We start from the raw sequence: 15,003 nt of genomic DNA, 5'->3' as shown, positions 1-15,003 counted from the left end.
ACCAATGCCCACCCGATTTCCAAGCAGTGATCTTCCCTTCCCAGCCAAGTACCCCCAGTTTATGTACTGAGCATGACATTCTATTCTATGGAAAATCCCTTTGGTCAGTTTGGGTCACTTGTCCTGGCCATGCTCTCTCACTGCTTTTTGTGTAGCTCCACGCTAGCAGAGGATGAGACACTGAAAAGACCCTGACAGGAGAAGCACTGTTCAGCAACAGCTGAAACATAGGTGTGTTATCATTATCCTCACACTGAATCCAAACCACAGCACTGTACAAGCTACTGAGAAGAAAATTAACTGTATACCAGCTGAAACCAAGGACATTTGGGGTCTAAGACTGTAAGGAAGGGGAGCTCTTCTTTAAAAACACAGCTCTTTAAGCAACAAAGTAGGAAACTACTTCAACCCAGCTGAAGTTAGTAAGAAACACCTTTGTGATGAGATCTGTCAGTATGAAATTCTTAAAGAGCTGTAATGTGGTCCTGGGAGTGCTGAATCCTCAGTGACCCTTCTCAGGTTTATCCTGATGGAGCCTAATTTCATTAATTTTCTTGGAAGAAGGATGGTCCCCATATGAACTGACTCTTGTTCCCAGCCCTTGGGCTTCTTCCTGGGCTCTAAAAATAACTGTTTGGCTGTATTCCCAAGAAATAAAAGCAAAACCTTTCCAGTTTAAGGGATGCCAGCAGAGGAAGGAAGGCAAAAGGAAAATACTGCATCAGACTCCTACAGGATCTGCACATTACAAAGAAGGCAGAGGTTGCAGAGCTGCTGCAATGCCACTGTGGAGTGGCAGCCACTCCACCCTCCCTGGCAGGGAGACACCCACCCAGCAAGGAAACAAAGGGAGTGGGGGGCATAGGTGCAGACTCAGGCTGGCCTTAGGCAGAGAAGGCAGAACTTCATTCTCTGATCTGTGTGACTCATGCAGCTAGATGGGGCTAGATCTTTTCCAAGAAGATGAGCTAAAAAGAAATTTTCAAGCTTAGGTTTGGTCTTGCTAATCTGAACACACACTTGCTATTTTCAACGCACTGCGACAGGCAAGTAAAGAAGGAGTAAGTGTTGTGTTGGCAGGTTGTGAGGTATGGAGAGGGTTCCCAAAAAGCAGCATAGGGCTGCTGTATCTTCTTTTGCATGCCAGTAACTGGCCTCCTTCCTCTGTCTGGGACAGGACATGCCATCTGTTCCCAGCTGTCCCAGGAACTGGGCTGCTGGGAATTAGCCAGGCTGTGATCCAGAGGAGTGCCTGGATACCGCCTCTTGGGAAAGTGATTTCAAAGGAGAATATCCAGCTGTGTGTACTGCCCCTAGACAACAGGACTGCATGGAAACAACAGCCAGGAGCCTGACTTTCCTAAGCAATCACAATTTCTGCAAGGAGTTATGTTGAGCATTGGCAGCAAAGTAAAAATCCTGCTGTTGATTTCCTTTGCTGTAGCATTCAGGTGCAGGGCTCACCCTCCTTCCTTTCCATGCAGGAAAGGGAGAACAGCCAGGAAAACACTCCAGCCTTCAGGCAATGCTTCACTTCTCACAGACAAACATGCTCTTTACATTGCTGCTATCTTAAGTAAATATTTCCCCAAGAATGTTGTCAGCTCTCCAGTCTGATGCCATTAATTGATTTCCATTAAATCAGGGGACTGCTTATGCTCTAGATAAAACACTGTCTGTAGAGTGTCCCCTCAAGCCCCTGTAGTTACTAATGAAGTACAACGTGGATCAGCTCCATGCCACTTCCAGCTGGTACAACCTGTGCAGGTCACATGGGTCTGGCAGCAAAGATGGAGAGAACCAGTGTAGGGTGTCTCTTGCTGGTTAATTAGTGTCTCCAAGCAAATTCAGGCAGAAGTGCAGAGTTTCAACTGGTGATAGAAAAATGGGAATAGACAGATGCCAGTGGTACAATCATACTCAAAAGCATTGAAAGGCTGTATCTTGATGCAAGATAAGTATCACAACACTGCTCCCTGCATGTGGTGCTATGTGGCCAAGTTAATGCCTGTCCTATGGATTCAGGGTCCCAGCGTTCGTGTTTCTCATGGAAAAGGTGTATTAAATGGAAAATGCAGGGCCGGGGGTAGTAGCCTGTGTAATCAGCATAGCCTTTGCACAGGTCAGGAGAGCACACTTCAAAACCAAGCTCCCTGCTTGTGTGAAAAGGGCACACTGCAGGATTTGCATGTGCCCCCCTCTGCTCAGCTCGCCGGGCTGTCATGGATCTTTTGCTGCTTCCATGACTCGCCAGCCCCTCCTCTGGCTCCAAGCATTTGAAGCTGAGCCCTTTGGCCAAACAGTCCTTGCTGAAATGTCAATACACTACCGAGACACTGGCTCACAGGGTTCATCATGATTTCCAGGCAGTGCGTGGCTTTGTTTCTCTGCTTTCTGCTACTGATTCATCATTCTCTGGATGCAGGTATGTTGTAGGATATGGCTGTAATTATCTTTACTGGCAATGGACCTCTTTCCTGTTACTGAGATGATTTCCACTTCAAGTTTTGAGCACTGTTGCATGTTTATCCTGTCTTCTGCTGTGCCTGTGTGTTTTTCTAAAGCTCTATTTATTCTCAGCAATGGCTCCATGCACTTGTTCTGCCAACTAAGGAAAAGCACCTCTAGACTGCTAAATTAATTTATTATCTTGCTGCACAGACAGCAGACAAACCACCAGCTGTCTACATGAAGAAAGGAACTAGGATTTACTGTTATTTCATATAGAACTGGGACATTTTTCAAAGCAAAGCATCAATAGCCTGTCATTCAGCTGATGAGTAACTAAAGAGGAGAGGATCCACCCTGTTTCAGCAGCAGTAGAAGGCAGAGAGGAGGTAGCTCTTCAGTTGCTCAGTATGTGTCCAAAAACCAGCTCCCATATTAGTAAAGCAGATCCAGTGCTCTCAGATTCACAGTTAGCCATTGACTGGGTCTTCTGTGTTGCAGTGACAAAAGGTGAAAAAATAGGTAGTAAAGTCAGAAGTGATCCAATACAAATAAGTGGATATGCCAAAATAAGAGTGGCTGGACATCTCCAGCCATGTGCTTATCCCCAGCCATGTGCTCAGGTCTGCTCTTCTATCAGAGTCTGTGCCCAAGCACTGATACATGTGCCATGTGTCTGCAGTATAAGGTTAATTAAAATCCTTTAAGGAAAGCCATATCAAATGCATAGAGCCTGACTGAAATCAAGAAAGACCCAGCTGACATTCCTATAATGACCAAATGTTTATGAAGCACCCAGGGATAAACTCAGTACATGCCACACAATACTTTATTTCTCTAAGTAACTTTGAAATATGTTGCAGTGGGGATCCTGCAACACGCATATATCAAACCAGGAGTCCCGTGGAAAGGAAATATATATGGACAGACAGATTCTTGATAGCTGTTTCAGAGAGATGTTTATTTCTCCAGCCGCATGGCCGGGGCTCTGCCCAGGAACTGTTCCAGTCACGGGACCAAGGGTCCTTCTGCCCGCGCAGGGAACACAAACCAACCAATGGGAACGAGGCTGAGCAGGGGCAGGGAAGCCCCGTGTCTGTGCCCTCAGGGCCCCTCTCCCAGGACTACACGGCGGGGGAGGGCCCCAACATTTCACCCGTTTATTTTAATAAAAGGAGAATGAAAACAACTGGATAAACATAACAAGAACAGTTTCAAAACAAAACAAGCCACCCTCCTGAGTCTTTAAATGTCCAAACAGATTCTGTGGAACATCTTAGGGCTGACAGAAGGGAGACAGGACTCTCTGAGCATGCTTTGTGGGGAAACTGAGGCAGGAGAGGGTTTAACTTCTTCCCTCCCCCTTTTCATCCCCCACTCGGCATTGGAAAGGGATTTTTGGGGAAACAATTGGCAAAAGCATGGTTTTGTGAGGGAAACCATGGATGAAAAAACGGATTGGGAATACACTGGGGGTAATAGGACATAGGGTAAAAGGGAAAGGTGGGATTAGGAAAGGGAGACTGTAGGGGGGACTTACAATAGAGATACTGTCTAACATGACTACGATTTTTTGCATATATACTGCCTTTTACAGGAACACCATCAGGCCCAGTGACCTGCGATGCTTGTAACCCTTTTCTACCTCGTATAATTTTGAATTCTACCACCTCTCCATCTCCCAAGCTTGGGATGCATTTTTCAGGGTTATTCTTTTTAATAGCAGTTCTATGCACGAATATGTCTTGCTGGTTGTCACACCTTGTTATAAAACCATAATTTTGCTTAACATTATACCATTTTACTATCCCTAAGATCTTAGTTTCTATGATCTTTTCCTTTTTCCGAGTGGCTGCTGTTTTCTGTCTCGCTGCGTCTTTGCTCTCTCCTTCGGTCGCTCCCGTGTTGGAATTGTCGGGGCTGCTGGTGCCTGCGCGCTCTTCCCGGGGTCGCGTTCGGGGCTGCGCGTGCCGGGCCGGGCCGCGCCGCTCAGTTCTCCGTGCGTCGCCTCCTCTGGTCGCAGCTTCGCTGCCGCTGCCGGGCGCTGCACCCACGTCTCGGCCGGGCCCCCGAGCGACGACCCCCCCGCGCCCTGCTCCAGCGCGCGTCTCGGCTGGGCACGGCTCCGTTCCACCGCCGCTGCCGCCAGCCGCCGCCCGCGCGCCGCCCCTCTCGGTCGGGCATTCACGGGGCTCGCTCCACCACTCACTGCACAGGACCGGGCGGGCACCGCCGGGTCCCGCCGCGCCTCGCTCCGCCACCGACACTGCGGCTCGCGTGGCTCCGCCCGCACGCGGGAACTGCCTCGCTGCTGCTCGCAGAGCGCTCGGTGCACGTGGCCTGGGCCGCACGGTCCCTGCGCCAGGACACAGCTGACATCGCTCAACAGTCTCGGTAACTAAATAATATTCACGAAAATATTCTTCCATCGGCATATATTTTGACTCCAATATTAACTGTGTCCAAACGGTTTTCCAAAAGCCCTTGGTAATAATTAAATCCCAAGAAACATAGAAAAAGTTCTTAAACAACCATGCCAGGAAGTGTTTCAGTTCTTTTTGAGCTTGAATCAAGCTAAAATTTACAAATCGTTGTTCAAGAATCATTTTAAGTTTAAGATAAATGTCCATATGCGGCTCTGAGAGCCAAGAGTCTTCCCACGGTTCCTCCGTAGTTTAGATATGGAATAGCAAAGCAAAACCAAGAAGAGGAATCCAAAGTTTCCAGGGTTTACTCACACAAATCAGTCGCTTAGGGATCGGGGATCGTTCTGCTCACAATTCTCTACCATTTGTTGCAGTGGGGATCCTGCAACACGCATATATCAAACCAGGAGTCCCGTGGAAAGGAAATATATATGGACAGACAGATTCTTGATAGCTGTTTCAGAGAGATGTTTATTTCTCCAGCCGCATGGCCGGGGCTCTGCTGAGGAACTGTTCCAGTCACGGGACCAAGGGTCCTTCTGCCCGCGCAGGGAACACAAACCAACCAATGGGAACGAGGCTGAGCAGGGGCAGGGAAACCCCGTGTCTGTGCCCTCAGGGCCCCTCTCCCAGGGCTACACGGCAGGGGAGGGACCCCAACAGAAATACAGGGGGAAATTACCACTATTCTGCATGTGATTATGCAAATATCCTGAATTAGACACAAATGTTTATGCAGACACCTTGCATCACTTCAGACTGGAATAAATCCTCTCAGCATCTGTGTTTGGATGTATATTGGTGGGGACACACATGAATCTGTCCTTCAGCATCTCTCAGGGCCCTTTCAGCAGGTAGAAGATAACTTCCGCTCTTTCAGAGAGAATGTCCTCGGGAAAGGCAGGAGATACGCATCAGCCTCAATCCCCAAATCTACCCACAAGCAGAGGTGAAATAGTTAAAGTGCTGAAATCTAAGCTGTTGGCATGAAGCTCCAGAAGCTCCCCTACTGACATATAGGAGGGAAAAAAAAAGAAAAAAGAATAATTTCAAGACACTTTCTGTGTAGTGCATGGAGCAAAAGTACATGCCAGCACTCTGACTTCTTGTTCCTTATCCTGAATTACACTGGGAGAGCATAGCTGTGTGATGTGCTTACATCCTGAGGCTGAGGAGCAGGTCAGCATGGTGACAATGACATCAGTGTTTCCAGTGCACACTTCTGCCAGTTACAAGTTGGTGCAGTTCTAAGAAATGAGCTCTACTGATGCCTGCTATCAGACCTATGTACCCAATGTCTTTCCAAAGCATGGGTAGAGACACACAAGAAGACCCTTTCATGGCTGTAGTCTGTGGTGATGGCAGGAGCTAGGAGCCTTCACAGGCTCCACTAGGAAATGCAATCAGCATTGTCTAGTCTTCCTATGTACCTCATCCACAGAAGAAAACCAAAGATAATATATTAAAGCAGTGGTTCTTAAATTGTGGTCTACTAGTGGTGGGATAAATCCCTTCTTCACGTCCAGTAAGTGGAGGGGTGTAAAATAACATGTGACTGTCAGTGAGGGCACGACTATAGTCCACCTGTCACTGTGACTGACTGTATCAAGTACAGAAAAATCAGATTTTGCCACGTACACCAGTGCTAGATAAAGTGACACAGGCTTTGCAGCTGCTACAGCTGTAAGAAACTGCTGCACATGTTAAGATGCACATGACATGCAACAGTACCTTAGGAGTCACTGACATACAACATACACACACACACACCGCTGTTGTAACACGCCATCTTCTCCTAAGCTCCAGGATCTCCAAAATTCCTGTGTTGTCACTTTACCTGTGAGGCAGGCCAGAGGAAGGAGACTCTTTCACATTTGCCCATTTCTTTTCTAAAGTGTTTCAGAAAAATCTTGGGAAGTAGAAAAGCTGTCAGGGGGAATCGTCCCCCCCATCCTCTCTGTCTGGCAAGCACAGTTGTATGACAAACTGAACGTGCTGCTGTTTTTAGTCTTTCTAAAGCAGGAAGAGGCAAGCAACGTTTTGCAAAGGCAAAGACGAGCCAACAGCATCTTTGAAGAGATAAAGCTGGGGTCACTAGAGCGAGAATGCATAGAAGAAAAGTGTTCCCATGAGGAAGCAAGAGAGATTTACCATGATGTTGAAAGGACAGTAAGTAACACAGGGCTGGGTGAGCACTCATTGTCATAAGGACTCTCCCTACTCAAGGGTGTGCTTTGACACTTTAAGCCACCAGAGTTAAAAAAGCACTTTGTGTCCTGCTGTTTGCATTTTTCTTTTATATTTACAGGGGTGCACAGCAGCAGTGAACTGCAGGAGAGCACACTGCATGGGTAATCCCAGGCAGTACCCATCTAGGGGATGGTGGCAAAATGGATGGTCTCTAAGTCATCTCCCCAAACCCCCACTAATGTCTGCCCTGACAATACTTTAAATTATTGTATTGTGCAACATCTTTTTCAGTCAATCCCACCTCAACTATACAGAGCCTATTTATGGATGACCCATTCATGTGTGTTAAACAAGGCCCTTCTCTATTAGTATATGAAAATAATGTACAATCCAGAAAATAGAATATTTTATGGATATTAACTGTCACAGACTATAAAGGCAGAAGCAGCATCACTCTGACTGTTGGTAACCCATCCTGTGCAACAAGGGCTGTAAGACTTGAGTTGATTTTTCTTTAATTAAATCTCGCATCTTTTTCTTCCAGGAAGAGTTCTGGCGCTACTATTCTGGTACGATCATGCAGGATGTTCTAACAGCTGTGGAACACTCCCACTGCTGCAGCTCTTTGTGTGAGCTGGACTGACACTGAATGTTTTGCAGACCCTAACCAGTGTGCCTCCAACCCCTGTCAGAATGGCGGGATTTGTGATGACCAGTTTCAGGATTATGTTTGCCGCTGTCCTGTCGAATACGAGGGCAAAAACTGTGAAAAAGGTCAGCTGTGACATAACAAAATAAAAATGCTATTATTAATTCAAATGCAAGGCATTGAGATAAAGAGTAGCAATCATTAGAATTCTGGATTTGGACTTGCTGATCCTCATTGGTCCCTTCCAACTTGGGATATTCTATGATTCTGTGATTCTGTATCATTCTAGCTGTGACAGCTACTGTTCATACTGCTTTTGGTGTTGCATGATGCATCTAACCAGATAGCAGTCAGGCACTGCAAGGCAGCAAGGTACTTTTTGTGGAAAAAAAATTAAAACTGCCTTTTGTGTACCATCTGAGAGGAAAAGAGGAATTATTTCTTACTCAAGTGCTGAAGTTACTTTGATTTAGAAGCTCGATGCAGTATGTGAGAACTGCACAGCATATGCATGGTACAAAGCCCAAAGGGAAGGATCCAGTGTTTTATGAATACACATCTTTCCACTGATTTCAGAGGACACTGCACATTGAGTGTTACATCCTCAAAACACTCAGAGTCTGGACAAGGGCTAGGCACTCATCAAGTCTAGGAAAGCAGTCTCAACAGTCATCCCAGAGCATCCTCCTACTAAATGGCAAAATACAAAGAATTATAATTTATCAGTCATATATTACGATGGTTACCACACTATTACAATATCTCCATTCTTGAGACAGCTCAGGTACTGTATAAATGCTGACTGATTTAATTTTAGGTATATATTTCTTAAGCAAAGCCTATTCTTCCCTAATCCCTGGAGATCCAGGCCTGCCTAGCTTTTGCTGGAAGGCACTTTTGATGAAGTTGCTCTGCATAAATCACAGAAATCTTTTTTTCCTGCCTTGCTTTCCTGACAACATTCCAACTGCAAGTTATCAATGTTAAGCACAAAAATCCAGGTCTTGAAACCTAAATGCTCTTTCTCTGACTTCAGCTGTGGATGACAAACTGAAGTGCATTTTAGACAACGGTGGCTGCACACAGTACTGTACTGACAGGCACTCCAAAAGACGACTGTGCTTCTGTGATGATGATTACACTTTAGCGAGTGATGGCGTGTCCTGCATCCCTCAAGGTAAGACACTACCAACCTGATGCCAAGTCTAAGCCAGCTCTGGAAGAAAAGTTTTCAATGTGTACATGTCAGGAGGTGCAATGCATAACCCTCAGATACCAGCTCCTCACCTCTTCTCCGTGGGCAGAGTCCCAAATTGTACATTTGGTTTCTGGTGCAAGTTAGCCACCCCAGAAGAGCAGTTGTCAGCATGCCCACCAAGCAGAGATCCTTCTGGACTTCTTCCTGGCCCCAGAGGTTCACTCCTCTGGAATGTGGGAAATTGGACCATCCCACCTGCTCAGAGCTAGGAGGAAGCTGAACCCATCTCTTCCTTTGGGAGCACACTCACCACTAGTCAAGTAGAAAAGAACTGAGCAGTGGAGACAAACTCCTCACCAGGTGATCTAAATAAGGCAGGGCAGCAGGTGGTCAGGGATTTGGGGTCAGGTTGAGTGGTTTCTAGTGAGTGGAGGGGCTCTGGGGCTCACAAGTCCTTTCTTTGTATTAGTTTACACCCATAGTAGAAAAATATTTTGGGAGCAGAATTGTTTTAGTGTTGTCTCTCCAATCTGAAATTGTGACTAGATTTTATTACTATATTTATTTCAGTACAGGAGTCAAGAGAGGAAGAGGTCTATTAAAACCAAAGAAAAACAGTTACATTATTTTCTTTCTTTCTTTTCTTTTTCTTTTCTTTCTTTTTCTTTTTTCTTTTTCTTTTTCTTTTTTCTTTTTCTTTTTCTTTTTCTTTTTCTTTTTCTTTTTCTTTCTTTTTCTTTCTCTTTTTCTTTTTCTTTTCCTTTTCCCTTTCCTTTTTCTTTTTCCTTTTTCTTTTTCCTTTTTCTTTTTCCTTTTTCTTTTTCCTTTTTCTTTTTCCTTTTTCTTTTTCTTTTTCTTTCTTTCTTTCTTTCTTTCTTTCTTTCTCTCTTTCTTTCTCTCTTTCTTTCTTTCTTTCTTTTTCTTTCTTTCTTTCTTTCTTTCTTTCTTTCTTTCTTTCTTTTTCTGTATTTCTTTCTTTCTCTTTCTCTTTCTCTTTCTCTTTCTCTTTCTCTTTCTCTTTCTCTTTCTCTCTCTTTCTCTTCTTCCTCTTCTTCCTCTTCTTTTCCTAATTGCTAGGAATAATACACTTTTGGTATCCCTATAGACACTGTGGCTAGGTATTTCTTTCACTCATCTAGCAAGGTAAATTTCAACTGGGACTAGGGTAGTGCAAGTTAATAATTTTGTCAATACATAAGCTGGCACCTGACTCTACTGCAAATGCTTACTTGAAGTACTTTATTAGAGGGAAAAGGAGACCTCTGGGGATATGAATAGAACAACATAATGGACAGAGCTGCAGGGAGTATGCAAAGTAATTCTGAGGGGTGATGACCCCCTACACACACCTCAATGGAGCACTCATGCAGAGAGCTGGTAATGACAACCTAGCTCTCAACAGCAGAAATTTCATTAGAAAAAAATGTCTACTAATGTGCTTATCCCTTATTAACAGATTCTGCAATACCACATGATGGGAAAGCTGCTTTTGTTAAAAGTTGAGAACAAAGAACTCAAAATTCCTCACAGGCTTTTCAGTGCATCTTTCCCTGCAAGGAAGATGTATTTGTTGCTGCTTGCTTCTTGGGAACCAAAATAGCCTTAGAACTGACCATGTGTTGCAAATAGAGAAAACTGTGTAAATGCCAGGCTGACAGTCCCCTCACTGCCCCTGTGTCATCTCCCACAGTGATCCAGATTTGTGTTGGCTTACACACAGCATTAGAAACTGTGGGTATTATGTGTTGTGTCTGTTCTAATCTTCCACCAGCCACCACCAAAAAGCTAGTCCCGTTTCTCCATACCTCATGTGGACCTGTAAAACCCTGATGCTGTCTTCATGTCAGCTGAAGTACTTACAGATCCATGGAGATGTTGCATGCAGCTCAGCAGAGACTATAGGACCCTGACTCCCAAAGAGGTAGAAAAAGGGCACTCCCAGCTTTTTCACAGAGTGACTGCCAGACAGAAGGGATGGTGTGGTCAGTTACAGCACAGACACATGGCACACAGGAACCCCCAAGGGTACACCTTCCCCATTACAGGAAAACTTGGTTGGGTGAAGGATGTACTGAAAACACCAAGACTTCCTCTGCACTACAGCTTATTGCAAGTTCAGTCAGGATTTGGTTCCCTTTAGTGCCAGTCTTCACATGCTGGCTCAGGCAGAACACAGAGACGTGCAGTCTGGAAGAACCCAGCATGTTCTGGACACAAGAAAACAAGGTATTCTGGGAGAGGCATACCAGAAGACAGTGTCTGCTCTTAGGACATCTTTGGCTCTGCCCAAAGAAACGATTGCAAGATGTACACCCCATGATTAAGCTTCTGTCTCACTCTGCCATAGATGCTGTGCACTTGATACAACTGACTTAAAGTCAGCAGGGACAATGAAAATGTGTGGACTACAGAGCTTGTCAGGGTCACTTCTGCGCTCCAGCCTGCAGCCTACCTCATTGTGTTGACATGTATCTTAAGCAAGTTAATTGTTTGCAAAGACCTATGGAAGGTGAATACATGCCAATGATGCTGTAAGGGCCTGAACTCTAATTGTAAGAGCATTTCTGGCTGTTTCCAAATGAAAAAGTCTACTCACCTGCTGAGCTGCTTTACATTATTTTTGAGAATCCATGCTCCTAGACTAGAACTCAGTTTTTCAGCTAATGTAGCTTTATTGAAGACCTTACACATTTTGCTGTGAATTCAGTTCAGTACAGTCCCACTTGCTGCCTTTTGTTGTTTTGGTTCGGGGGTTTTTGGTTTTGTTTGTTTGGTTGTTTTTGTTGTTTTTGTTTGGTTTTTTTTTCCCAGTGAAATACCCATGTGGAAAAATACCAGTGCTGGCAAAAAAAAATTCAACTGCAAAAGGGAGAATAGTAGGTGGTTTAATCTGTCCTCCAGGTGAATGTCCATGGCAAGTGAGTTTTCAAAAATCTTTAATTGCTTTTATTTTTTTAATTTCCTTTTGGAATCACTATCTTAAATTCATTGCTTTAAATCTATCATGTAAAAATTCATAAAAAGTGCCATGTCTTGATAACCAAATTCCTTCTTCATCCATAGGCAGCAGATCCACCTATTTCACTTAGGCACTTTAGCCTTGTTCTGGAGCACCTGGTTGCATAGGAGTAGAGTGGTAGCACAGTTGTCTCTATCTCCTGACTCTTTAGTCCTTTACTGCCAGCAAGAATTTTAGTTGCAGCTTCCAGGGATACACTCTGGGCCATAATAGGTAGGGTCCATACTGCAAGATGAAGAAAATGTCAATGGGAAGATTTCCCCTGCTAAGTTCTCCATGCAGTCAGCATGGTATTGTCAAACACAGTTGCATAAAGGGACAGAAAGAAGCAATATGAAACCCATCTCTACTGAGATTTATGTCAAGCACATTTGATATGAGACAAATTTGCTTTATGTTGGCAGGCCCTTATAATACAGGATCAGAGAGAAAAGTGTGGTGGTACCCTGCTTTCCCCAGAGTGGGTGGTCACTGCAGCTCACTGTTTGGAGTATATGCACCCTAAACAGCTTCGGGTGAGACTGGGTATGTATCTTCTCCTCCTCATCTTATCAAGGTGGTGGCAGATTCTCATCCTGATAAAACCAGATTTGAAGGCTTTGGTAGTACAAGGTACTTGTCCTTAGAGGTGTCAAACAAGAAACACTCTATATCCTCAAACTTCTCAGGAATCAAGGAGCTACCTGACGTGACTTGCAATTAATAACTTTTCCAGGTGAACACAAAATAAATGTCGATGAGAAAACCGAGCAAGAAAGTGGAGTCGCCAGGATGATCATTCATGAAGGATACACAAATGGACAAGTCAATAATGATATTGCCCTCCTGAACCTGGAAACACCAGTGAACCTCACTGACTATGTGGTACCAATATGTTTGCCTGAGAAAAGGTTTGCTGTGTATGAACTGTCCACCATCAAGTTCTCCACAGTAAGCGGATGGGGACGCCTAATAGATGGAGGTGCCACCTCTTCTGTTCTGATGAGAGTTGATCTGCCACGTGTGAAGACACAAGAATGTGAAAAGGAGACCAATTTAAATATTACAGAGAATATGTTCTGTGCAGGAGACCTGTCTGGGGCTAAGGACTCCTGCAAAGGAGACAGCGGTGGTCCTCATGCTACACAGTACAAGAACACTTGGTTTCTGACTGGGATTGTCAGCTGGGGAAAGGGCTGTGCTGTTGAAGGCAGCTATGGGGTTTACACAAGGGTATCCAAATACATTGATTGGTTGAAGAAGCACATGGACTGATGATGTTGAGCCAGAACATTTCCAGGTTGTGTTATTGCCCCCCAATCCCTCTGTACCATTTTCCTATTGAAGGATTTCTTCATTATCTTAGATATGTGATATATGTCATACCCACAACACTATTAAAAATTTGGAGTAAGCCTAAGGCCTACTTGAATACATAAAATAATTTCCCTCTCAGTGTTGTTTGTCAACTTTATATCTTGTCTAGCAGGCACAGAATGACCATAACAAATCAGGCACAATGTTCCTCCTGTTCTGCATCCATTTCTGCTAAAGAACAGAGCTAGATGCTGAGAGAAAGACTGTCAGCAACACGTCATGCAGACCATAAGCCTTCCTCCAGCTACTCTCTCAACTTCTGGTAATCAGTGAAGTACAGACTTCCTGAGCCAGAAGTTGCATTAGATTGAACAGTCATGAATGAACGTGTTGTCCGTAATTGTATGCAATCTCCTTTGAACACATTTATGCTTCTGGCTTTCATAACTTCCTATGCTATGGATCCTGCAATATAATGATGAAATAGCAGAAAAAAAAAATTGAAAATGTGTTTCTTTTAGCTTATGTTAAAATAGCTTTCTCCTGCAGTTGCAGTGGCAACAGGGAGATTTGAGGGGGAGGAACTGCAGACACTCTCCAGGACAAGAAATCTGGGAAAAGGTTGATTCCATATTTACAGGTCTGCTAAGAAAACTTGATTTAAATCTTGTTGCACCAAGCATTATTGCTGTAAGGCTAGTAAGTGCAATATTTAACCCTATATTTATAAGTGGTGAAGAATACCACTGATTTAATCTTATGTTTGCCTTGGTATTACGCTTGTAAATACAAAGAGCACAAATGAAAGGGAATGGGGTTTTTTTATCAGTTGTCCAGTATAATCTCAATTGTACTCTCTATCCTGAGATCTAAATCCAGAACAGGGTAATTGTCTAACTCTCTGTGAAACACTGACTAAATACCATTCAGTAAAGTCTTAAGGCATAAATGATAGAACCTGAAGCTCTCTGAAAACATATACAGTTAAAAAATGTACTTTCTAACCTTAGCATGAAAACACTGATAAGGTGAGGAAGATAAAACTGAACTAGAAGATTGGAAAACAGTTTAACTATCTCATGCAGAATCTATGTTCTAGATTGTTCAAATAATGCAGAATATCAACTCAATCACAAAAGCTTATCAGCAAATAGAACACAATTGATCATACTCTATTATTAGGGGAAAACAGTGTCATTGTATGGCACATATACCATGCAATACTGAACATCCTATACCCACTTTACTGGCGGAGAAGAAAGTTATACTGTTCATTGAAGTAGTGAAATGAACTGGGAAAGGCAGCAAATTTCAGAGACCTGAAAAACAAGAGACGTTACAGTATTCAAACCTGCACTAGAGGTTCTCCTTACTCCTAAAGAGAGTCAACTGTCAAGGACAAAGCTTTAAGTAGTGACCAGCAAATAAAGTCTCATTTTCACTTAGATTAAGTGCTCGGCACTGTAAATCCATCCCTGACGACCCCTCAAGGTAGAATAGTTTGTGTATTTCATGATTCACAAGATGCTTTCTCCTCTGTAACATTTCAGTGAAAATACTGACATTTATGAACAAATCATCTTGTAGAAAAAGGGTAAAACGCTGAAAGAAATCAGTACTAATAATGGCTGTACAAAGCGACGTTTCAAAACAAATCTGGGTTTTAGATATATTTTTCATATAACAGCTTGCTTAAGCAAGCCGAGAAGATAAAGGAGACCTGATGGCTGACTCTGGAAGCACCGAAGTCGTGGCCTCCGCAGCGCACTGTGAACTC

At 43.9% G+C, this 15,003-nt stretch overlaps 1 protein-coding gene across 1 annotated transcript; it reads left to right on the top strand.

Annotated features, from left to right (window-relative positions):
* Positions 1-2,264: 2,264 nt before the first annotated feature.
* Positions 2,265-13,353, top strand: F7 (coagulation factor VII). The gene is made up of 8 exons (XM_032100511.1): positions 2,265-2,425; positions 6,883-7,043; positions 7,609-7,633; positions 7,725-7,838; positions 8,750-8,890; positions 11,723-11,829; positions 12,335-12,455; positions 12,646-13,353. Exons 1-8 carry the CDS (start codon positions 2,356-2,358, stop codon positions 13,182-13,184), a joined length of 1,278 nt encoding a protein of 425 aa, XP_031956402.1. The 5' UTR covers positions 2,265-2,355; the 3' UTR covers positions 13,185-13,353.
* Positions 13,354-15,003: the final 1,650 nt, after the last annotated feature.

Source organism: Corvus moneduloides, chromosome 2 (genome assembly GCF_009650955.1).
Source record: "Corvus moneduloides isolate bCorMon1 chromosome 2, bCorMon1.pri, whole genome shotgun sequence".
Taxonomy (NCBI): domain Eukaryota; kingdom Metazoa; phylum Chordata; class Aves; order Passeriformes; family Corvidae; genus Corvus; species Corvus moneduloides.
The sequence above is the reverse complement of the archived record's forward strand: the minus strand, read 5'-3'. Positions and strand labels throughout refer to the sequence as shown.